The following is a 23,196-nucleotide window of genomic DNA, read 5'->3' on the forward strand; positions in this document are numbered from 1 at the left end:
TGATACTACTGAGGTAATCTAGGAATGAAACATTTCATAGTGACTAATGCCAGAATATGACTATTTTTTGACTATTATCCCAGACAAGCCCCCGATTATGTTACGACCCTGTCTAGGCTGGGAGGCTGTAACATAGGGTTTTGAGTACTACAACCATAGAAATGATTAATGGTATGAATAGCCAGACAAAGATGACAGCTTCTCTGGGAGACATCATAGGGCTTCTGAGTTGGGTAGATGTGCACATGGTAGACAGTCGCGAGCCAGGTGTAACCCATCTTGCTCAGGGGAATACTCAGCAGCAACCGTAACCGTAGCCAGGGTACGAGGGATTTATGATGACGAGGAAACGACATCTCGATCCACATAGTGCTTTAGCAAATTGATATGACACATACGCGTCTTTTGTCTATGATCAGGGGTAGCCAAAACATAATTGGTAGGGGACAATCTTTTCTCTATCACATAGGGACCTGCAAAGCATGCACTTAACATAGGCAAAAGGGCTAATACCTTTTCACCAATCTCAAATGATGGCCAACAGCTTTTTGGTCATAAATTGCCTTCATAGCTGCCTGAGAGTCATTAAGATTTCGTTTGGCTAGTTGTCTAACAAAGTGCAATCAATTATGTAATTTGGCAGTGAAATCCCAAAGGGGGACACTATTTTGGGGACTGGATGACAACCCTTGGTCATATAAAACCTTCAATGGACCATGCACTGTGCGTCCAAAAAGTAATGCATTAAGGCTGAATCCCAAAGAGTCTTGCACTGTGTCACGGATAGCAAAAAGGAGCAGAGGAACACCATCCCAATCTTTATCATACTCAGCCCAGTAAGACCTCAGCATATTTTTTAAAAGTCTGATGGAACCTTTCCAATGCACCCTGAGACTCGAGGTGATATGCACTGCAGAAGTGGTGTTGGATATTTAACTCATGTGTTACTTGGGCAAATAGGTTTGAGGTGAAATTAGTCCCTCTGTCAGATTGGATACATTTAGGTAGGCCAAAGGTTGTACAGAACTTAATCAATGCTTTAATCACAACTTTAGATTTAAGTGAATGAAGGGGGATCGCTTCTGGGTACCTAGTGGTGGTGCACATTAAAGTCAACAAGTAACGATGCCCTGCCCGTGTTTTTGGCAGGGGACCTACACAATCTATGAGAACTTGTGCAAAGAGTTTACTCACCACAGGAATTGGAACCAAAGGTGCAAGGGGAATAACCTAGTTTGGTTTCCCAACCAGTTGGCATGTATGACAAGACCAACAGTAGTTCACCAAGTCTTTTCATATTGACGGCCAAAATAAATGTCTCAAAATCTCCCGTGTGGTCTTTCACACACCCAGATAACCTGACAATGGGTGATCATGTGCTGAAAACAAAATATGGGCATGGTATTTAGTTGGTATCACTATTTCCGGCACTGTGTTCCACTCTTCACTATGCTCAGTCGAAGACCATTTTCGCATTAAAACTTCATTTTCAATGTAATACTCACTAGCATATCCTGTAGCTTTTTCTCCTTGTTTATCTGCGAGGGTGAAGCAATGTAAAAGGGTGCTGTTGGCTCGCTGAGCCACAGCCAGCTCCTTTTGTGATATGAGATCTGGCATCTCAGAATCAGGAACAATGCGCAGAACTTTCTTTGGGTGCTGCAAACACAAGTGCATCATGACCTACTGGCACATCGCACATGAATGTTCCTTTCAGGGGAACCACATCACAGAGTTTCCGTGCCTGAGCACAGGTCAAAACACAAGAAGGAAATGTGCCTAATGCCTCTTGTGCAGACTCACTAAGCTCCACAGGATTCTCTATTACCTCAGGCACAGGGAACACCATACCACCAGCTATGTAATTTACCTAAAATTAACGTTACACCACGGATGGGCAGTTCAGATTGTACTGCCACTTTAGCTGGCCCTGAATACACACTTGAGCATAGGTACAGATTATGTACAGGGAGCCTCATAATACTTAGTCCTACACACTGCACCAACAAATCATTACCACTGTGTGTGTCTGATGACAATGGCAACACACTTCCCAGTATCAGGGATACAGCAGCACCAGTATCCCTTAATCCCGTGATTGGCCATCGTCCCTTATCCTCATCAGTGAGAGAGACAGAACCTTGGAAAATAAAGGGCTGAAAAGCAGGTTCTACACATTCAATTGTGTCTGAGGGTAGAACACTCATCGCATTAATTTTTTTAGCTGCTCTTGCTGCTTTGCGCTGTAGGGCCGAACAAGATGGCCTTTTTCATGACAATAAAAACACTCCCTTGTTTGCACCATGGGAGAGGAAACAGGTGCTCGTGGTGGTTTCAGGGTTTTGTGGGGACTAGGACAAGGCAGATTTGTAGTCTCACAGGTACACGGAGCAAACTCAGTTTTGTGAGTTAGAACAACTTCATCCAACATAGTAGCAGCAGAAGTCACCGTGCTCGCTTTCTGTTCATTCAAGTAAACAACTGTTTCTGGGAGACAATTTTTAAACTGTTCAAGTAACATCAGCTCTTTTGGCCGGTCGAATGTTTTCTCGCTACTTGCACTACACCACTTCTCAAATAAACAAGTTGATGCATGTTGGTGATTAGTCCTGGCATTCTATGGACTGCTGGAATGCTACTATTCTTCTCTAATACTGCAGTCATTTCAACAACCTGCCTTTATATTCTATCTGGAACAGTGAAGTCATGGTGATGCATGCATTTGTTCCCTTATTAGCTTAATAGTTTGGAATGCATTGCAAACGTCTTTGTCAAATATGATGCACTGTGACACATTCTGTTGTGCTCATGTAAATTAGGTCTATCACTGATCTAAGTTGTTGATTAATCATGAGCATTTTTGCTGTTTATTCTCTTCAGTTAGTCCTAGGTCCTCCCCCACACAGGGTGACTTCTGCACTGTTTATTCCATTACATCTTTACATGTGTAAAGTGCATACTCGAACCATATTAAAATGCGTGGACCTGACTTATGTGAAAATGTCCTTGTCAAAGGGAAATAGCTGACTCAGAAATTGACTTAACTCTGATTGGAGTGTGATCTCTATATTTTGATGTAATGTTTGCAGGTGAATAGCACATTTGATTGTAGTCTCAAATGTGGAATGGAAAACAATTAAGAATACTATAGTTGGAGTTTTAGGTGACTTCTTTAAGCTCCATTTTGCTCTTGTCTAAAGACATAAATGAGATGTAATGCAAAACCAACTGAATACACCCATCATTATCCCACCCTTTCCAAGAGCGTCACAGAACCTAGAGGCCGTCAGGTGCCAAGCTCCTCCCCAATTGATGTCATTTGTGTCAGCCATAATGTGTCAGCTTACTTTAGATAGATATTTAGGAGTCTAAATACTGAAGGTGCTGGGACCCTATTATTTTTTGGTAGGGTTTTTCTTATGATTCCACCCTTTAACCGGTTGTGCAGACCAATCTGTAAGACATACATACCTGTTTTTACAGGTGTAGGTGAGCTGGTGGTTGGAATGTCATGAACATGCCAGGCCTAAGGCTGAAAAGTTCATGTTCATGTTTTATCCATGAGTCCAATCAATATCTTGCAGACTATATGAGTGCTGACTATATGAGTATTATTAATAATACAATCATTTGAGGCGAGCATTCCGTGACAGGTCCCAGATTATGTTCCAAAAAGAAACATTAAAAATTCAGCTGTTATAGCACTACTTCACAACTGTTAAGACCGACAGTCCACTGCAATGGACATTTAAAGAAATGTTTTAAAATATATAACTGAGCCTTGTTTTAGAGTGCATTATAGACAAAAAAAGAGATTATTTTATTTTTCCCATCACTAGAAGATAATTTGGATCTGAAAGGGGTAATTAAAAAAAAAACCTTACAGAATTATTTAGTATTATTGAATTCTTTTTCCCCCTCTGAAACCTTGACTATCATTTTGCATACATATAACGTAGCTAGTAATCAGTCTAAGGGGACTCAAACCATTGTAAATTGTAGTCATAAAACAAAAATAAATGCCTGGGCCCTCATTTAGAATAGAACACAAAAGAAAAATCTAATTTATGTCTACAGTGTCTACAGTGGAGAAGAACTGTACCTGGTCTTAGAGGTGAAACTCTTTGATGCTACTATACATGTATCAATCGGTATAAACTCGAAATATTCTATAAATCTTAAAGTAAAGACAAAACCAAATTAGCATTTCTCAGAAGTGATTCAGAGCATCATGGAAACACTCCTCCTCTACACCCAGTAATATGGTGGAAGGGAAATGAGAAATTATATTACACTCATTTTTTGAAAGGTAATGCTGCTTTATTGCTTAAGGACAACACTGCTTACAGTCATAATAAACATGACTCTGACACTGAAGTAAAAATTTTGTACTTATAATAATTCACACTATAAGAATTACCATAACATACATACTAACATGCTAAAGTATTAGTTTGAATGAATATGTTTTACTCCATAAAATATGTAAAAAGTATCATAATTGAAAGAAGAATAAAATAATTTGTCACATCCTTTTGGACTTGTTTTGCATTTTCAGTCCTTTATCTCTTTGAGACCTGTAAGATACATCAGATTAGTATCTGAATGCTTATTTTGTATATATTTTCCAAGCTTACTATATTATGTATATATTTATAAAAAATATTGACTGCTTTAGACTTTAGATGCTTCAAAGTTGCCACCTGATGACAGCCTTGCCCACTCTGTGTTAACCCACTCTTAACCAGTTTCATGAAGCAGCAAATTTATGATGTTTTACCATCAGGACAATGAAAAGCATAAATTCACTCAAGTGTGTCCAAACCTTTTACTGGTACTGCATATGTCGTGATTGAAATGTTTGATTCATTTGACAAATTTCCAATGTGGCTAATGTATTTTGATTCATTATTACAATGTCAGGTTTTCAGCATCAGTTCAACGTTATCAGTGATGAGTACATATTACACCCATGAGGGTGAGCACTGACATCACCACCAAAAGTATTTTCAGACTCAGCTGTGCCTAGACAGGATCTAGCGTAGCAGTTGAAGATGGTGTAGAGATTGAAGTTAGTGCACTACCTTTCATTTTCCTTGGAATCCAGCGTGCAGTAGGGTCGGAGCAGTATTTTTCAGTCTCAGAGAAAAATCTATAAAGACAAATGATATCAAAATGAGTTCTTTATTTTTCTGTGGTCTTTTAGAAAGTTTTCTGAGGAGTAGTAAATGATGCATAATGTTAAGAGAATGTACAGGACAGCTTGGACACAAGGTGACAGGGCATTCTGGTGCTTGTATCCAATGAGTTTTATTCCAGATGGGATCATTGCTTTGGAGACTGCTTTACAGCATACAAGACCAACTTTAGCTGGTCTACGTACTGGAAGGAAAAAGAAAGAAAGAAAGAAAGAAAGAAAGAGAAAGAGAAAGAGAGAAAGAGAGAGAGAGAGTGGGAGAGAGACAGATAATGTTACTTTCCTAATGTGTCATTAAAATGAGAGTAATATGCCATAAAAGGTAACAGTATAGTAACTGTGAAGGTAGGCATGCAAAAAAAAGCTCAACAGTTTCTGGTCCATTACAGGTATCATGGATAGTTTTGCGTGGATATTAAGGTCCTTCACACTGACTAAAGCCAAACAATTTAAGCATGTAAAACCCACCGCTGGTTTGGTCACAACGCAAACAAGACATGTTATCAATACAGCACATGCACAAACCAGGAGAATAACTACTTTCAAAATCCCCATGAGACACAAATGTTCACTGAATAAATACTGAATACCACATTTTACTTTAAATTCACAATTCCATTACATTTTGTTCACGGACAGTATACGCTACACATGGCTTTCTTGATTTATGTGAATTCACAAATATTGCCTTTTTAGTATCTTCAGAGATGTTCCACTGATGTGTTGGAATATACTTACAGTTGCCAGACGCAATGCCAATGCATCCACAAATGGCCAGCAGCACAGCCAAAGTGCATAACTTTTTATTCCAGCACAACATGCTTCTCTGGGGAGATCTGGTCTGAAATCTAGGTGTCACGGTTAGAGTTGGATTTCTTTGGTTGTGAGAATCCTCCACTTTTTATTGCCCAGCTTGATTAGCTTGCAAAATAAGAAGTGCGTCACAAAACTTGACAGCCTTGCATCGCATCATGTCACTGTGTCACACCACATTACCGTAAAAGGGCTCACACCTTGAACCCACACTGAGCCCCCATCAGCACATTCAGCAAAAACAAGCAGTCAACATGCAGGAGCTTGGTAATTGTGAAAAACCAACATGTAAACTAGGTGTCCAGTAACATAGTGAAGCTAATGAGAAAACGCCAGGCCTTCCTATTGCCGCTGCCTTCCTATTACGGGGGACCAGTAGGACTTCTGTGTAATGCAGGAAGGCATATTTTTGAGTTGCACACCTTCCCTTTTGAAAGGTTTGTACTTTGATTGACTTGATTTTTATGCTTTTTTTTTAATGCTTCTAGATATGGGTAGTGGTTTTTAACATTTTCTGTCACATCAGGTATTCTTTTGGGAATCTTCAGTGTAACCTAAATGACAGCTAATTAAACATTTAGGATAGGAATACTGACAGTGTGGTCACACAAGCCCTCACTATTGCAATTTTGTCAACTATTCACATTTTTAAATTTCTTTTCTCAACATTAATTTGGCCATTCTGAAGGCAATCATTTAAAAACATTTTTGTGTAGATGAATCTGGTGCTAACACGATTGGCATTGGCATTGGCATTTACTTGCACATGCATTATGCGAACATACATTATTTTTAGTGTAGTTTTGTTTGGATAATGCTGCTCTCTCCAAAAACAAGAGCCCTGTTACAGCACTGCATCAAGTTAAATCAGATTTACTCTTCAATCACCAACAGGTAATCAACAGCAAGAATATTTTTAAAAGTAATTTGTACAACATGCTTTTATAACAATTTAATCTTAAAGTCTTCTTTTTGAAGTCACTGGAATAATTAAACAGTGAAATTGTACTTTTTATTTTAAAAAGGTAAGTAAATGGGTGTATATTTGATTTTATGGTCAATTAACTCGCAACTCTGCACAGATTGTTCAGTAACATAAGATACTGTAATGCTGGAAGGCTAGGCAGGATGCAAGAGGAGCACAGTGACATTTATTAGCACACAACATACAACAACGTAGCACACAGGCTAACGGAAGGTTAAACACCGACAAACATCCACGACTAAACAAGACTTATATACACTTACGATAATGACAAACACACACACACACACAAACAAACAAACACACATACAGAGACATCTGGGAGGAGGGGCCGTACCGTGACAGATACGTCAAGTGACTGATTTGACTGATTTTACATCCAGGTCTGAAAAAATCATAATTAGCTGTAGATGTAATGAGATGGAGGTTCAACATTTGGGCATTTTTTTGGGTATATTGTGCATTCCTAAAAATCAAGGCAAAAAAAATAAGGGGTATTTTGGATTGGTGCAGAGCCAACAGCTTTTCACCTCTAAAGCTGACAAAAAGTTTTTAATCTTTGGTATACCTGCATAATATTGTGTATATATATATATATATATATATATATATATATATATATATATATAAATATAATATCTCTCTAATATTTGAGTCTCAGATGTAGAATAGGAGTTGGGGCTGGTAAAGGGATTGAGGTTAGCCTGCTACCTTAAAGCTTCCTTTGGATCCGATATGCGAGATGGAGATAGACGTGCCATTAACTACTTTTCTCGTAGCGTCTGACATTTTCCTGATATTATTTAACATAGTATAAATGTAAAGATATAGAACATAGACTGTATATACTATGGACTGTACATCACCATTGATTCCCATTGTGAATTTTCTTAAGCAGCTCCCATGTCGGCCATCTTGGGATAGGGTGGCCAGACATCCGGCTTTAGGATGGACGGTCATTTTTTCAGCTGCCAGTCCTCCATCTGGTACAAAGCCAGGATGGATGTCTAATATTCCTCCTTTTGGAGTGAACTAGATAATATCAATCAAAAATGAAAAGTTTATTTGTCATTCTCTCACCTACAAGTAAAAAGAAACACCTTGTATTTAATTGTTTAACAGTGGCATCGTAGCATGCAGAATGTCCATCCCGCCCTCTAAAAGCTAGTCAGTTAGGAAGAGCTCATAGCGCAACACTGTGAAAATGCTAAAAAGAAAAAAAGTCTTACAGTTCTGCATGGTCAGCACAGCACCCTTTCGTTTTCGAAGAGCATAAAAGGTGCTTTCTGAGCATGCTTTCTGTACAGTATGCTAATGTGACGTAGACATTAGCAGCAAAAGAAAAGGCGCTATTGAATGGCATGCTGATACAGATAAACAAAGCACAATGGGAAGACAGCAGGTACAGGATCACTGGCATTGTTTTTATTGCTCCTCTGTCACAGCTTAATGACAAAATATCTGCTGCTGAACTCTGCAAAGTATATCATGTAGTGAAGCACCATAACTCTTACAGACGTGTGGCCTGTGGCATTAAAATGAATGATTTAGGATGAGTCCTCTGTTGATAAAGGTGTTACCAATACTTTTTGTTATAGAATTCTAATTAGTTTTTTTCAACTCTAATATATAGTTTATGGTTTTCATTCTGTGTGTTGTAGTTAGTATTATGCCCCTGGTATTATTAATTATTATACATTCTTATACATTAGCTAGTGATCTATGATCATCCATAATCAGTAAACATGTGCCTTCATCTCCATCAATTGCGTTCTGGAATGAAACTCATAATTTCTTCATCGCAAACATATCTTAGCAACTAAGATAGCAAACTATGATATGTAATGTCAGCAAGCTAGGTTAGATAAATAAGATGAGTTATTTATGGGGTTTTTTAATTGTAAGGTTGTGTTATTAACTGTTAGAACCACTAGGTAGTACGTGCACTGTTTCTCATGTTCTTTGCTGTGATGTTGCTTCCGTAAATTCACTACTGTTTTATTTCCTGAAAGTAAGCCATGCTAATTTCATCTTTGTAAATAATTCATGTTAATCCTTGGAAAACATCAAACATCCAGCAATGTATTGTACCCAAGTACCACAGGGCCAGGAGCAGGACACACAAACCTCGTTCAATAAAGACAGACATTTATTAGACAAACACGAATGATAAACACAATGGCACTCACATACGACAGTCAGCATGAACATGAAAAACGTCTTTAACAGCAGCCTTTCAAGCGTATCACTTGGACTTTGTAGTCTGCCACCGCTTGAAAGTTTGTCCATCTTAGCCATGATTTTCAATTTCAGGTGAGCAGCTTGAGTTTGGTGCATAGACTTATTGGGTCTTGGATCTCAAGTTAGGGGTGTGGGGATGATGATCTCTCCCTTCTGACCTGTTGTCCTGGCTCACCCTTGCCGTAGCATATGTGCTGTTCCTCATCATTCTGAAGTTGTGATAACAGTTGTTACATGCAGGTATTGGAACACTGAGCTACTAGTTGTTAGTCTAGATTTTGGGTTTCGAAGCATCCATTGTTCCCACATCCTCTGCATATACCCACTCATACTGGGATTGCTTGTGTAGTAGCACTCCAACAGACCTCTATTCTTAACTCTCATCCACGAGTGTCTTGTATTTGTCCCAGTAGCCCACTTTACCTCAGATTGCCCTGGTCCCCCCAACATCTGACACAGTCTGTGTTGATCCAGGCATCATCCAAGCCGGTATTACTCTCTTATTGCAAACTGTCATTGTTAATGAGGTAGGCGGGCAGCATTAAGGGTCTTGCCTAAGGGACCATGCTGGAGACGCCCTGGATGGGATGTAAACCCCCGACCTCCTGTACCAAATTCAGTGGTGTAATATATTTAAATAATATGCAGTTCTTGGGAAAAACAGAGTGCACACCAAAATTTTGTCAAGACAAGGAAACTCGCAATGCATGGAGGGTTTCTTTGCAAATCCAGCACTCTGAGACTGTACACTAAGTGGAAGGATGGGGTCCAAGGACTAGTGAGCATCAGAGCCACTATCCAGGATGAAACAAGATCCAGAAATACACCAGAATGATGGCCTCAAGTGATGAAGTGCTTATTGAGTACCGCAGACAGCAGAAACCTGAGGAGGATGGAAAATAGGAGGATAGAAAAGGCTGGGTTGAAAGACACAGAGGCACTAATCATGGCAGCACAGGAACAAGCTCTGAATATGATATCAGTAGCGGCTGGGACCTACTACACCAAGCAGGACCCCAGATGCAGGCTGTGCAAAGATGCGTCTGTGCAAAGAGACAATCCAGCACATAACAGCAGGAGGCAAGATGCTAGCAAGCAGGGCATAGAACAGAAACATCTGTCAAGTCAAAGTCAAATGTATTTATATAGTATTCTTTACAGCAGCTGATGTTACAAAGCAGCTTTACACATGTCTGCGTCCAAGCCCCCCAGGAGTGGTGGGAGGATTAGCCATGGCATCTTAGACGAGTTGAGGCTCAGTAACATGACATCAGAGGTAAGTTTACTTTGGCAGAAAGAGAGTATAGATTATTAGGCATGTCCAGGTTTGAGGGCGTGTAAATGACTAAAATGTGCAAAGATGGATTCCGGCAGATGTAGCTTTGACAGCAGATCTAAATTATAGTGCCAGAAGGAAACACAGGCATGAGGGCACCCTGGAATATCAGTACTCTGCTGCTCTCAGTCAATAAACTTGAGTGACAAAAGAGAGGTGAAGTGACAGCATCATAACATCCCAGTTAATGCACATGGACTCTAAATGCACATGGACCTCCTACACCTTTACATAAGATCAAAAGTAGTTAATAAAATGACTGATGGTTTTTAGCCTCAAATATTGAGACTATGTCTGAGTCTCAAACATTTACAATAAGGTTATTCCAAAGTGTGCAAACTTTATAGGAAAAGGTTCTGTGCCCTGCAGTAGATTTTCTTATACTTGATACTAGTAAAGAGCTTGCACCTTTTGATCTAAGCAGATGTGGTGGGTCATAATGCACTAGGAGTTCGCTAAGGTACTATGGGGCAAGACCATTCAATGCTTTGTAGGTCATTAGAAGTATTTTATAAACAATACAGAATTTTACTGGGAACCAATGTAAGATAGGAGCAATGTGATCAAATTTTCAAATTTTCTAGTGCTAGTGAGAACTCTGGCTGCTGCATTTTGAACTAGCTGTAGCTTGTTTAGACAATGTTTAGTCCAATCTTGAAGTGATAAATGCATGGACTAGTTTTTCTGCATCATGTGAGGAGAGTGTGTTCCTAATCTTTGCAATGTTCCTGAGGTGTAGAAAGATGGTTTTAGGAATATTATTTATAAGCTTCAAACGAGAGACTGGGATCCATAATCACTCCAAGATCTTTAACTGTTAAAAAATATGTGATTGGGAGACCACTGAGGTTTATTAAGTTACTAGAGAGTGAGGCCCTAGCTGTCTGTGGGCTTAATAGAAGTACTTCTGTTTTGTCAGGATTAATGAGAGAAAGTTTCTCAACAACCAGTGTTTGATGTCCTTTATGCATTCCTCAGTAATACTAAGCTGATATATGTCCTCTGGTTTGGCTGAGCATCATCAGTGTAGCAGTAGAAACTAGCACAGTGTATAAATATAATGTCACCTAGAGGTAGCATATTAAAAGAAAAAAGCAGAAGCCATAGAACAGATCCTTGCTAACCTTGTTGTATGCCGAAAAGTCTCTGTTTATGTTAACAAACTGGTAGCACTCGGCTAGATAAGCTTTAAACCAGGAAAGGGCTATTACCCTAATCCCAACAACATTTTCGATTCTGTCTAGTAAAATGTTGTGATGTATAGTGTCAAATACTGCCCTCAGATCAAGCAATATAAGCAAAGGGACATAACCCTGGTAAGAAGCCTGGTAAGACACCATCCATGTTCAATCTTTTGAGTGTTCTGTTTTAAATTGCGAATGGGATCATTCTCATTTTTTGTCCCTAATTCTTTTATTATGAAGTGGAGCAACGTCATTGATTGTGCAGCAAAATACTGATTCTTAGTGTTCAGTCATTTGATCAAGTTCTGCGGGGTTTGAGGGCATCCCAGTCACATGAGAATTCTGGGAGATTCACAATAAATCTAGATGCAGTGGCTGATGTGAGTGTGCATCTAGTGTGGTAGTGAGGCAAGGTTACTAAATTGTGGCTCTATGTCTACACCGTATATCAGTACTAAATCAAGCGTATGTCCACCAGAGTGTGTGAGTTTTTATACATTGGGTGAAACCCCTTTATTTTAATATAGAGCAAAAAGCCGATCTCAGAGGGTCTTGGGCACTATCAAAGTGAATATTGAAATCACCAACAATAATGGCTCCTTCTACTTGAGTGACTAGACTAGAGAGGGAATCTGCAAACTCATTAATAAATTATGAATAGGGTCCTGGTGGCCTGTAAATGCCAATTAGAGGAAGAGGCTACATTGGCTACAATGGCTACATTGTTTATGCTAATAAAAATAATTTCAATGGACTCGAAATTATAACCAGCTTTCTGGTTTAAGCCTAATGTGTCAGTATAAATAAATGCAATGCCAGTTAGATGATGGTGGTGAACATAGTTGTAGACAGAAGGACATGCTTCATTTACATTAAATTTATGGTAAATTTTAAGGTACTCAATTTGTAATCACAAGGTTGCTGATTGAAGCCCCACCACTGCCAAGTTGCCACTTTTGGGCTCCCTGAGCAATTGCTCAAGTTGTACTCAGTCATAATTGTAAGTTGCTTTAGATAAAAGTGTCGCTAAATGCCATAGATGTAATGATCTCTGAGGACTTTAGATGTTAAGGATCTAACATTTAGTAATCCTAGCTTTAGTTCAAATGTGCAGTCACTGTGAGTCAGTTACTTTAATACTATTTAGGTTAAAAAGACATGTTTTTCTTGATTTTCTGCTTAGCTCAGGGAACAGACACAGTGTCAATATGGTGCACCTTGGACCACTTTGTCTGCTGCCTGATACTTGTTTGTGCCAAGTACAGGCTGGAATTTCCAAGGTCTAAGTAGCATACGCCCCCAAAGGTAGTGGACAACAACCATGCTAAGATCCTGTGGGACTTCCAGATACAGACAGACAAGATGGTAATGGCTAACCAACTGAACATAGTTGTGGTGGATAAACAGCAGAGGAGGGCTGTAGTGATAGATCAGAAACAAGAAAAATGAAAAGATGAGAAATACCAAGGGATGAAAGAAGAGCTAGAAAAGATGTGAAGTGTGAAGGAAACTGTTGTTTCCATGGTAATTGGAGCACTAGGGGCTGTGACCTTCAAACTGGGAGAATGGATCCAACAGATCTCAGGAACAATATCTGAGATCTCTATCCAAAAGAGTGCATTTAGGCTAACAGTTAAGACTCTCAAGCTCCCAGGCCTCAATCTTGAAGGAAAAAATGACCTCCCAGAGGAGTGTGTATGAAACTCAGATCTTCATATGCAGTTTGTGAATAGATTGGTGGATCTTACATCATGTACCTTACACCACAGGATAATACGAAAAAGTTCATATTTTATGACAAGTCATAATTGGCCCAGTTATCCTGTGTGTCCAGCCCTAGTATATTAGTGACCAGATAATGTTGCCTTGCCCTGAATAAGAACAACAATACAGCACTGCACACTGACAAATTAGATTTGATAAAAATGTATTGTCCATTTAATGTTACAACAACAATAATATTAAAATAACAGTGACAAAAATTGCAAATATTTATAAAAAATGTGTACAGATCACTTTGTGAAAAAGCTTTCAGTGTGCAACAAGAGCATCTTGAATAGGTGCTTTCCAATCACCCAAATAAACAATAGAAAGGTTAAATAAACTCAAATGTGCATGGTCAAGTAAAATTTAAATAAATAAATCTCACAATATGACGACTTACTGAAAATAAATACAACATCAAAAATAAAGGTAATTACTAAAATACTTTTTAAATACTGGACATGTACATTTTAAACATATGCATTTTAAATCACTGCATTTCTTTTTTTTTTACTTTTATTATTCACAAAAATTTATGTGGAGAGCAGTTATTGGTTGTCGCTGGCTGACGACCTTTTGTTTGAGAATTTAACCTCTAACAGTTGAGGTGATCAGACGTGGTGACACAGGACGGCTTGGGGAGGATGAGGATGGTGAGGAAGGTGAGGATGGTGACAGTTTGTTCTTTTGAGCAAGCCTAAAAACGGAGGGAAAAAAATCACAAAAACATGATTGTCAAGGCAATTTTTTAAAATATTTCAGTTTTGTTTAACATTTCCTTGTTAAAACATTTCCTTCTTGAAAGAACAAAACTTACCTAAGCTGCATAACTTTTTCCTTTACCCAGGGCTGTTGTGGATCAATACAGAAAAATCCGCTCTCAGTCTGAAAGCTGATAAAGGCCGAAAACAAGAAATGACAATGATGACTATCATTGTATGTGCACACAGTGTTTATTCTGTCTTTTTGAAATGGAATTTAAAGATGATCCATTTACAGATGCATGAGTGCTTTACTTGGCAAAAGCCTAATGGTCCTTACACGACAGCTCTGATGCATGGTAGATTCTCCCTTTGTAATGTGTATCCTATGATGGGCTCCTTCACCTTTGCTGTGGAGACCTTGACACAGCAGGGGTTAATCTTCTGTGCATCTAGATGAACAAATGGCCAAATCACATTAAGCACACCAATAAGCAAAAAGTAAATACTAATTCTTTAAGACACTCATTAGCCTTTCCCCACAAATTTACTATAAACTATAAAATTTTACAACTGAGGCGAAATGACTGTGAAACCAATTGGTGCAGCCTACCCGTTATGGTCCAGGCGGTAAAAGCAATGATTACGATGATGGCCAGGCTTCTCATCACTGCTGTGTTGGTGTGCATTTTCTCTGCTGGTCTCTCTTGTGTCAGAATGAGCGACTGACTAATGATGGCCAAACCAACATCTTAAATAGCAGCAGAAAATGAGGAAGTCAAATTGTGAGGGCAGTGGTCACTCTTTCATAATAGCATGTATTTGTGGAGACTTTTGATTTTCCATTCCATCACATTTGACTCTTCTGAGGGAGTTTTGGGGGGAAATTAGCTCATCGTTTGTGGTGCCTGAGTAGACAGCAGCCTGAGAGTTTTTTTTTTATTAATGTAGGAATAACTGTAGGAAATCATGCTTGGCTAAATGTAGAGAAATTCTGATACAATTGGTTGTATAATTCACTTAAGTAAAAAAATTAATCACTCATGGGTCAAGTTTGGTATTATTATATAGTAGCATTTTTTTTTACATACTTTGTAAATGAATTTTGATTGCCGGGTTTCAATCATATTAATCTCATGATAATGAAAAGGTAAGGAAGAAATGAAATATGACTATATATATATATATTTAAAATGTTGTGCTGCAACCTCAAACACTCAGGCCTGTGGTATAGAGCCCAAGTGTGAGAAAAACAGATATGACCTCCTACTGGAAGGATGAGACTGCAATTTTTTTCTAAGAGTGAATGTTTCAGGAACTGACGTCTACGGACATTATACTCACTGATGTTTCCTTTACATTTAGTAAGATCACATTTAGTAAGGAAATATTCACACTACCAGATACGATGACCAGATAAGGTGTTTTTGGAAGGGTTACATGAGATATACCTGACCTTGTCCTTATCTTGGTCTGTAAATGTACTACATGTATTACAAATGTACCACAGTTAACTTGTGTGAATTGTTATTAATATAACTATGAAATTCTTGTGTGCTAATGGGAAAAGATCAAGTACATCTATTTTGGTGCTTGGAAGAAAGTAATCATCTAAAGTGAAAGAATTTCATAATGAAAAAATTTGAAATTCTACTAAAATTATTTATTTATTTATCTATTTATTTGTTTGCTGACTGACAATGATGTATCACTTTCCTTGACTGAGTGTCCAGAGTCTATTACCACAACTTGTATTGTGTAACTACAAGTTGCACAAACCTTGGTGTGAAACTAACTGTTCCCATGACCAGGGAAGTAAAGAGAAAATAACTGTACACAACTTATACACTGCTCTTTAAAACTAAGTATACATATGTACACAAAAAAGGTTTCATATCTACTTAACATGATTACTTGGGGTGCTAAATTTAGCTGTGACTTTTAGCTTCTGTAAGAATACTTCTGAAACTCACACACTACCCACTTAAGGCTTGCTGATGGTTTCACACTGAATTTAGCATCAAAAGCATCAATAAATATGACACCCTGGCCTTTTATCTTACCATAGTATAAAAAGAGGCTTTACTAATTAGGTTTCATATAGATCTACAATGTCAATTATTATTATTATTTTTAAAATATTTTGAAGATCCTATCAAACGTCACTTCAACCCCTTCACTATTGGTACTGTTCAATAACAATGCAGTGGCTAAAACATGGACACTATTAAATCAGTGTTCCTTTAGATAAAACATATTTCAGTGACAGAAAGTGTATAAGCAGACCTCAAATTTAACTAGTATTCTAGGTTTTTGATGGAAGACTCATCTGTAGTATTTTTAACAGGTAATAATACTGACACTAACATCACCACTTATAAGCAAATGTTTATTTTTATGCAAAGATAATTTAGTATACGATTTTACAGATGGGCTCTGCCCCCCAGGCCCTGATCTGGATTAAGCAATTTAAAAAATAGTGACAACAGAGTTTTAGAGTTTTTCCATTTTAAAATGTGTAAACAGTAAGTAATTAGTATCTTTGACTATTTTGCAGACAAATAAAGAACATATGATCGTGGTCAGGCATTTCTGGTTCTTGAAAGTATACTGAAAACAACAACAAAAATTGTAATGATGTCCCACAGAGAGCAGGACGCCCATGCAGTATGAATATTTGAGCAGTAGGGCAAAGGCACAGACATACAGCCCAAAGTGTGAGGTTGATAAACCAAAAAACAGTGGGCAAGGATGTAGGAGGAACTGCTGATTAATAAAACAGTGAAGACAAGCAGGCAATGTAGGACACAACACAATGTGTTTAACCTGCTATATAGCACAATAATTAGATAATAAAAGTAACATTAAAATGTCCCAAATATTTTCATGTTAAACAACTATCAGCTAATTGCAGCATCACCCCCCACACCCCCAAAAGGTCTGAATTGGCTTGTGGTGTCCAGTGTCCTGGAATCGAGGAGCTGATGAACTACTGTATATAGGCAGAAGACCCCTCCACATCCAAAAGAGGAGGCAGGCAACTCAGGGGGTGAAGAAATGAATGCAATTGATAGCACAGCAAACACGGGAAAGGGTCATGCCCAGGGGAGGAAACTCAGCCAATCTGCAGAGGAACCTCCCCATCTCCTGGTCTGTCTTCTCAAACAGTTTGTTGGACTGTGGGTGCAGGTTTGGAGGAAGGGAGAGGGGTTAGGATAAAGAAGAGAGTGGTTGAGATGGAGGGTAAAAAGAAAACCATGGTCTTGGATTAGATTATAGCTGATCATATAGCAATTATAAATCATGCAATTAGTCAGTGGAATAGCATGATATTAAATTTTGTGTCTTTGACTGGGACTGTCCTGGACTAGCACAGGCTTTAGTAAATGAGACAAATATGTGAGAACTCATTCAAGGAGAAACAGACATGACTGTGGGGGGTATTTTCCACAATGCTCAACAGTAAATGATCTAAAAACCTTGGAACAACTATGGCTGTCCTGTAACAGAAATGGCAAAAGCAAAATACTGTTCGTAACCTGCTTCCCTGCTGTCTATGTGAATAGTTCTGCAGCAGTTGAGATGGATGTTTGCATGTGAATAGTTATTTGTAGATAATAATACAGAGACTAAAATCACCACCTTGACAGCTCAAAAGTGCTTGCTTAATCATTTCACTGCTAATTAAATGTACACAACTTGACTTTATTGTGTTGGTTGTTTTAATTAATCAAGTTGGCAACAGAACATTTACATAAAACATACATATCTATCTATCTATCTATCTATCTATCTATCTATCTATCTATCTATCTATCTATCTAATAAATATAAAAATAAATAAGTGATAAAAAATAAATAAATTCAAATAAATTAGCACAATAAATGAGTCAAAAACATGATGTTACAACAAAATTAAAAAGAATCTTGGAACCACAGTGGGTGCAAAGATAGGTAAAACTAAACTATGGGATGTGAAGTTTACAGCTTCATTCCTAATATGAGGTGATATAAACAGTAGTATTTCTATCCAGTTTAAATTGAGGTCCTTCCCACTGTGCTGCATGAGGACTGGAATCTTGTCTCTTTTCTGTGTTCCAGATGTTGGGGTAACTGGTGGAAGGTATGAATGAGAGCTTTGGTCAGACCAATGAATGGAAGTGCTGAAAGTTTCTGACTCTCATTCGCTAGGCTGTGTGCTCCTTTAGTTCCTGTTTCTGTTTTTTGGTCATGTCCACACAGGGTTTGCCTTTCTGCTGGATAAGAATAAAGAGAGATCAGTATTTTGGCTTAATCACTGAAGTCTATCATATGGACGATACTATTGAAATAATGCTGGCATGAAACATTTCATAGTGTCTAATGCCAGAATATGACTCATTTCAGAGTTTTAATAACATCTCATTAAAAATTGTAAAGGGATATCAGATACAACTTGGCATTTCATTCTGCTTTGCTTGACTGCCAGAGACATTTCACATTGACTATTTTCACTGCTTCCAATTGTATCAGACTTCACCTGTTCTAATTTTGTCAGTGTATCATTGATCCCATTTGCTTCCACACTGCTGCAATGTGCTCTTCCATTCTCCATTATAAACCTGTGAAGAGTGACAGACTTGGAGTGGAAAAGATACTTTTGACATTTGGTCCACTTGTGGCAAATAATATATCTATGACATTTACTCAGGATAATCATTAATGCATGAAAATAACACAACAGCTCTTGTCATATATGGTGAAGATGGTTTCATTCAAGACAAAGTCTGACAGCTTTTCTAAACATAAATGAACTTACACATAAGCCTCAAGGCACTTATGTCTTGCAGGAATATGTGCACATTTTACAATAGCGCCCTTAATTTGAGCACGGTTGGTGCGAGTACAGCATGTTGAAACTTTGCCATCCCAAGAGAGCACTAAGGTAGAGCAAAAGAAAAGTGGAGGTAGGTAAGAGTTATATTCTCGAAATCACAACATAGTAGGAACACATGATATAATAATATAAACATGAATGTTCTTATTACACAACATAAATAGTTTGATATGTACATATAAACAACACTTACCTCCAAGAACACACCTCGACAGAATTGTCACAAAACAAAACAGGCAGACAACTTGGCGTGTTGTCAGAGAAAGATGCATGTTAGTGATTAGTTCTGGAGTTCTGGGAACTGCAAGAATGCTACTGTTCTTCTCTAATACTGCAGTCATTTCAACATCCTGCCTTTATATTCTATCTGGAATAGGGAAGTCATGATGATGCATGTATCCGCTCCCCTTAAGACCATCACTGGAATATATTTATCTCCCTTAACAGCATGGAATATGTTATAAACGTTTCTGTTAAATATGATGCACTGACACATTCTTTTGCAGTCATTCAAAGTACATTTTGAAGCTCAGGTCACTTAATCACTGATCTAAGGTTGTTGCTTAATCATGAGTATTTTTGCTGTTAGTTTTCTCTGGATAGTCGTGGTTCCTCACCCACGCAGGTCTCTCTATACTGTTTATTCCATTGCATCTTGAGAGATGCATAGTGCATGCTCAAATTATATAAAAAAGTGGATTAGAGTTTTATGAAAATGTATTTGTCAAAGGAGAAATAGTTTTGCTATTTTCGTAACTCTGAGTGGTGTGTGATCTATTTATTTTGATGCAGTTGTGCACACCACACTTCACTGTGGTCTGAAGTGTGAATACAAAACTCAACCAGTGGAAAAAATACTCCTTAATCTAGGGTAGATAGTTTTGCTTCATTTTGTTGTTTTTGCGAGATGTAAATGAAATGTAATGTGAGAGGGTTTTTACAAGTAGGCACATGGCCTGGAAGAAGGGTGAGAGAAAGGGCCTGATCAATGGTAGCAGGGCAGAACATAAAGGAGAAATGGTTACAAGGAGTTTAGCAGAGGCTGCTGTAAAGTGGCTATGTAAGGTATGGCAAGTTTATATATGAATAAAGTGGCAATTTAAAGTGCTTCACAGAAAAGAGTTGCTACAGAGATAAAGCATTTGATGCAAAGAGAACAGATTTCAAATATAGAGATCTAAGTATTAATTAAAAGAAATGTTAAAAATAGTGCTAATAGCTCTAATTAAGCATACAAATTATTGAAATAATTACAAAAAAAGGCAAAATAAATTTTTAGGAATTAAAAGAAGTAAAATGGTTTGTAAAATGTGTTATGGCCTCCTTTGACTGTGTCCTCCATGTGGTTCAGTATTTCTGTCAGTTATTGTGTTAGCATATGACTTGTTTACACTCCCTATCTCATATGTTGCCATGCTTGCTCATCAATGTCCTTTTGTTATGTACATCAGCCTCACCTGTGTCTTGTTTCATTCATCAATCATGTGCATATATGCCTCTCTGTTCAACGTTTGTTGTACATTTAGACGCTGCTTGTGTATTTGCTTCATGTTTGTATTTGCCAAGATGTACTTTTGTTTTCATTAACACCGTTTGAAGCCTATGCTACTTGCACTTGCATTCTGACTGCTCCCATCACAGAATAAGCAACCCAAACTAAGGATGCCAGGAGTCTTGCTGGAAGGGTTGGTGGGAGGAGCCCAGTTTTGGATGAGCAGGCTTGTGACTCAAAGAGGTATGCAGGACTAGTTCATTGAGAGAGACCACCGGCTGGGGAGAATGCTGATTGGCCTGCCTTCTTGCAGACCTGTGAGCTCTACTAGACAGGTAAGAGGCAGGTCTGATTCTCTGATGTTGGAGGAGGCCTGGAGCAGGGACTCCCATAACCCCTGCAATCTGCAGGCTCTGGCGAGCCCCAGCTCCAAAAATGGCCCCACCTGTGCCATGCCCAGGACGACACCACCTACTCCGTGCCCTGCTCCCAGGACAGTACCACCTCTGCCACTCCCCAAGCCGAGGACAGCACCACCTCTGGTACCGCCTCTGCCGTGCCCAGGGCCCACTGAGATCAAGCAGTAGCAAACTAATTCTTTCAGTTTTTGTAATGCTAGGGGCAGGAGACAAATACTGAAGTAAGAGTATCCAGGTAGCTACATTACATTAATGTGTTTAAAACAGTAGAGAGAGAAAAGAACATTGGAGAGAACAGCGTAGGTGAAAAGAGAACAAAGAAGGTGTCAAGGTGGTGGGTGTCACCAAACCAGCTATGGTGGCCACTGCACAGGAAAGCATGAAGGAGAACAGAGTTAACCACATTCTCCTGCAAATGAGACCAAAACAGATTGAGGGAGTGGAAAGAACTGTGGCAGAAGGAACTGGATGAAAATGAGGAACGTTGTCACGCATTTGAATACCAGCATAGTGGAGTCATCATGGAAGAGGCCTGCTGTCACAGATGCACACAGTTTTGCTAATTATTAATAGCATGGTGATTGTTCAAGAAAGATATGCAGGACTTATTTTTGTTGTCAAGATGTTTGACTAAGAGCACCCTGTGGACTAAGTTTATTCTTACTAATTTTAGAAAATTTTTAGATGTAATATTTTGTGTATATTTTACTACATTTATAGAATAAACTAGAGGCTGGTTAGGAAACCCCCCGTCACATGGTACGGCCTGCCGCGTGCAGGGGGTTTCACCTCGTGTAACCACGCCCTTCATGATTACACGCAGCTGCACGGGGTTTAGCGTCTTGTCTCATTGTCTATTTAAACCTCTTAGTGTGTGTATCGGGTCGGTCAATGTTGGTCTCCCGCTGTATGTTAACACCCGTATGTAGTCCTTGTGAAAACGTTATTGTTGTCTGTATTTAGTTAAATATGTACGTTATGGCTGTCGTTAATGTTGTGTGTCAGTGCCATGTGATGTTAACAAATGTATCACTTTTATCGAGGGAGTCTGTGCGTCCTGCTCTACGCCCTTCGGCACTCGGGCCAGCAGATCCGTTACATGAATAGAATTCAAATTGTAACGTCGGGACGCTAGGCAGGATGCAAAGGTGAGCCATGTAGTACACAGTGACGTTTATTGACAAGAAACAAAAGACAACGTAGCATACAGGCTAACACAGGGTCATTCACAGACAACATCCACGACTATACAAGAGACATGTATACACTCACGACACACACAAAACGAGGAATAGGTGTGATATACGGGGAGGGCGTGGCCATAGAAACGAACACCCCCCCCCCCCCCCCCCCCCACACACACACACACTAATCCTCACCAATGGCCTCTGTTTACACTGAATCAAACTTGAGAAGCTTTAACATTTAAAATAATAGAAAGTTAAGTTCAATTATGAAAATCATGTGGTAACTGGAGACCCTTATAAAAGAGAATTTTATTGTATCACAACCAATAGGCCAAGATTAAATGGGGCTATAGGTAATATGATGGAAACAAAGAGTTCTTGATACAGGACTAAGTTTGACACAGGGGTATAGCACGAGAGCTTTAGGGTCAGGTGTTGTTTTTGCACTGCTATTGAGCGAAACAATGAACCGAGGTGTTCCAAGGTTTCTGTGGCACCTCTCTGTCCTTTACCAGCCAGGAGGACATAAAGAGGAGAAAGACTGCTATATATATATATATATATATATATATATATATATATATATATATATATATATAATATTATTATTTTTTTATTTTTTTTTGTGATACATTAATGTAGCATAACCTTTAAATGAGAATTTTAGCTTTATTCTATAATAGTAATAAAACTTTGGAACAACTAAGGCTGTCCTGTAACAGAAATCAAATGCAAAATGCTGTTGGTAACCTGATCCTCTTTCCTGCAGCAGCTGAGATGGATACATGTGAGTAGTTATTAGTAGTCTTAAATCACCACCTTTACAACTTAAAAGTGTTTGCTTTGTAATTGCACTGGTAATTAAATGCACACAACTTGACTCTGTTGGTTCTTTTAATTTTGCAAGCTGGTAACTGATTATTTACATAACCGTTATAAAAAATATGCAACCATTAGAACTAAACAGAATGCATTTAGATAGAAATAAAGATAATGCACTA

The 23,196-nt window shown here is 38.5% G+C and overlaps 1 protein-coding gene and 2 long non-coding RNA genes across 5 annotated transcripts in view; 1 reads left to right on the forward strand and 2 right to left on the reverse strand.

The window, feature by feature from the left end:
• The window catches only part of LOC118241420 (uncharacterized), a 74,456-nt gene that overhangs the window by 36,847 nt on the left and 14,413 nt on the right, over nucleotides 1–23,196 (forward strand). Inside the window, exon 2 of one of the 3 annotated variants that reach the window (XR_014124714.1) lies at nucleotides 20,739–22,156. The exons of 1 other annotated variant lie outside the window; for it this stretch is intronic. This is a non-coding gene — a long non-coding RNA (uncharacterized LOC118241420). Of the gene's footprint in view, nucleotides 1–6,044; nucleotides 6,448–20,738; nucleotides 22,157–23,196 lie in introns of those variants that run through there. One more of the 3 variants, XR_004776074.2, reaches the window with a different exon arrangement.
• LOC118241419 (uncharacterized) lies at nucleotides 13,667–14,956 on the reverse strand. Its single transcript, XM_035526286.2, has 4 exons — nucleotides 14,835–14,956; nucleotides 14,562–14,673; nucleotides 14,338–14,412; nucleotides 13,667–14,217 (listed from the first exon to the last, which is right to left on the reverse strand). Exons 1-4 carry the CDS (start codon nucleotides 14,908–14,910, stop codon nucleotides 14,109–14,111), a joined length of 372 nt encoding a protein of 123 aa, XP_035382179.2. The 5' UTR covers nucleotides 14,911–14,956; the 3' UTR covers nucleotides 13,667–14,108.
• LOC113573805 (uncharacterized) lies at nucleotides 17,965–19,394 on the reverse strand. The gene is made up of 4 exons (XR_003410244.3): nucleotides 19,291–19,394; nucleotides 19,020–19,140; nucleotides 18,741–18,822; nucleotides 17,965–18,474 (listed from the first exon to the last, which is right to left on the reverse strand). It is a non-coding gene; the product is annotated as an uncharacterized LOC113573805 (long non-coding RNA).

This window comes from Electrophorus electricus, chromosome 1, assembly GCF_041902795.1.
Source record: "Electrophorus electricus isolate QZ-2024a chromosome 1, ASM4190279v1, whole genome shotgun sequence".
Taxonomy (NCBI): Eukaryota; Metazoa; Chordata; class Actinopteri; order Gymnotiformes; family Gymnotidae; genus Electrophorus; species Electrophorus electricus.

Coding starts and splice junctions, on each gene's coding strand:
- LOC118241419 (XM_035526286.2), bottom strand. CDS start 14,910: ATGCACACCAACACAGCAGTGATGAGAAGCCTGGCCATCATCGTAATC. Junction 14,413..14,561: donor CCATGCATCAGAGCTGTCGT/GTAAGGACCATT, acceptor GGCCTTTATCAG/CTTTCAGACTGAGAGCGGAT. Junction 14,218..14,337: donor GAAAAAGTTATGCAGCTTAG/GTAAGTTTTGTT, acceptor CTCCGTTTTTAG/GCTTGCTCAAAAGAACAAAC.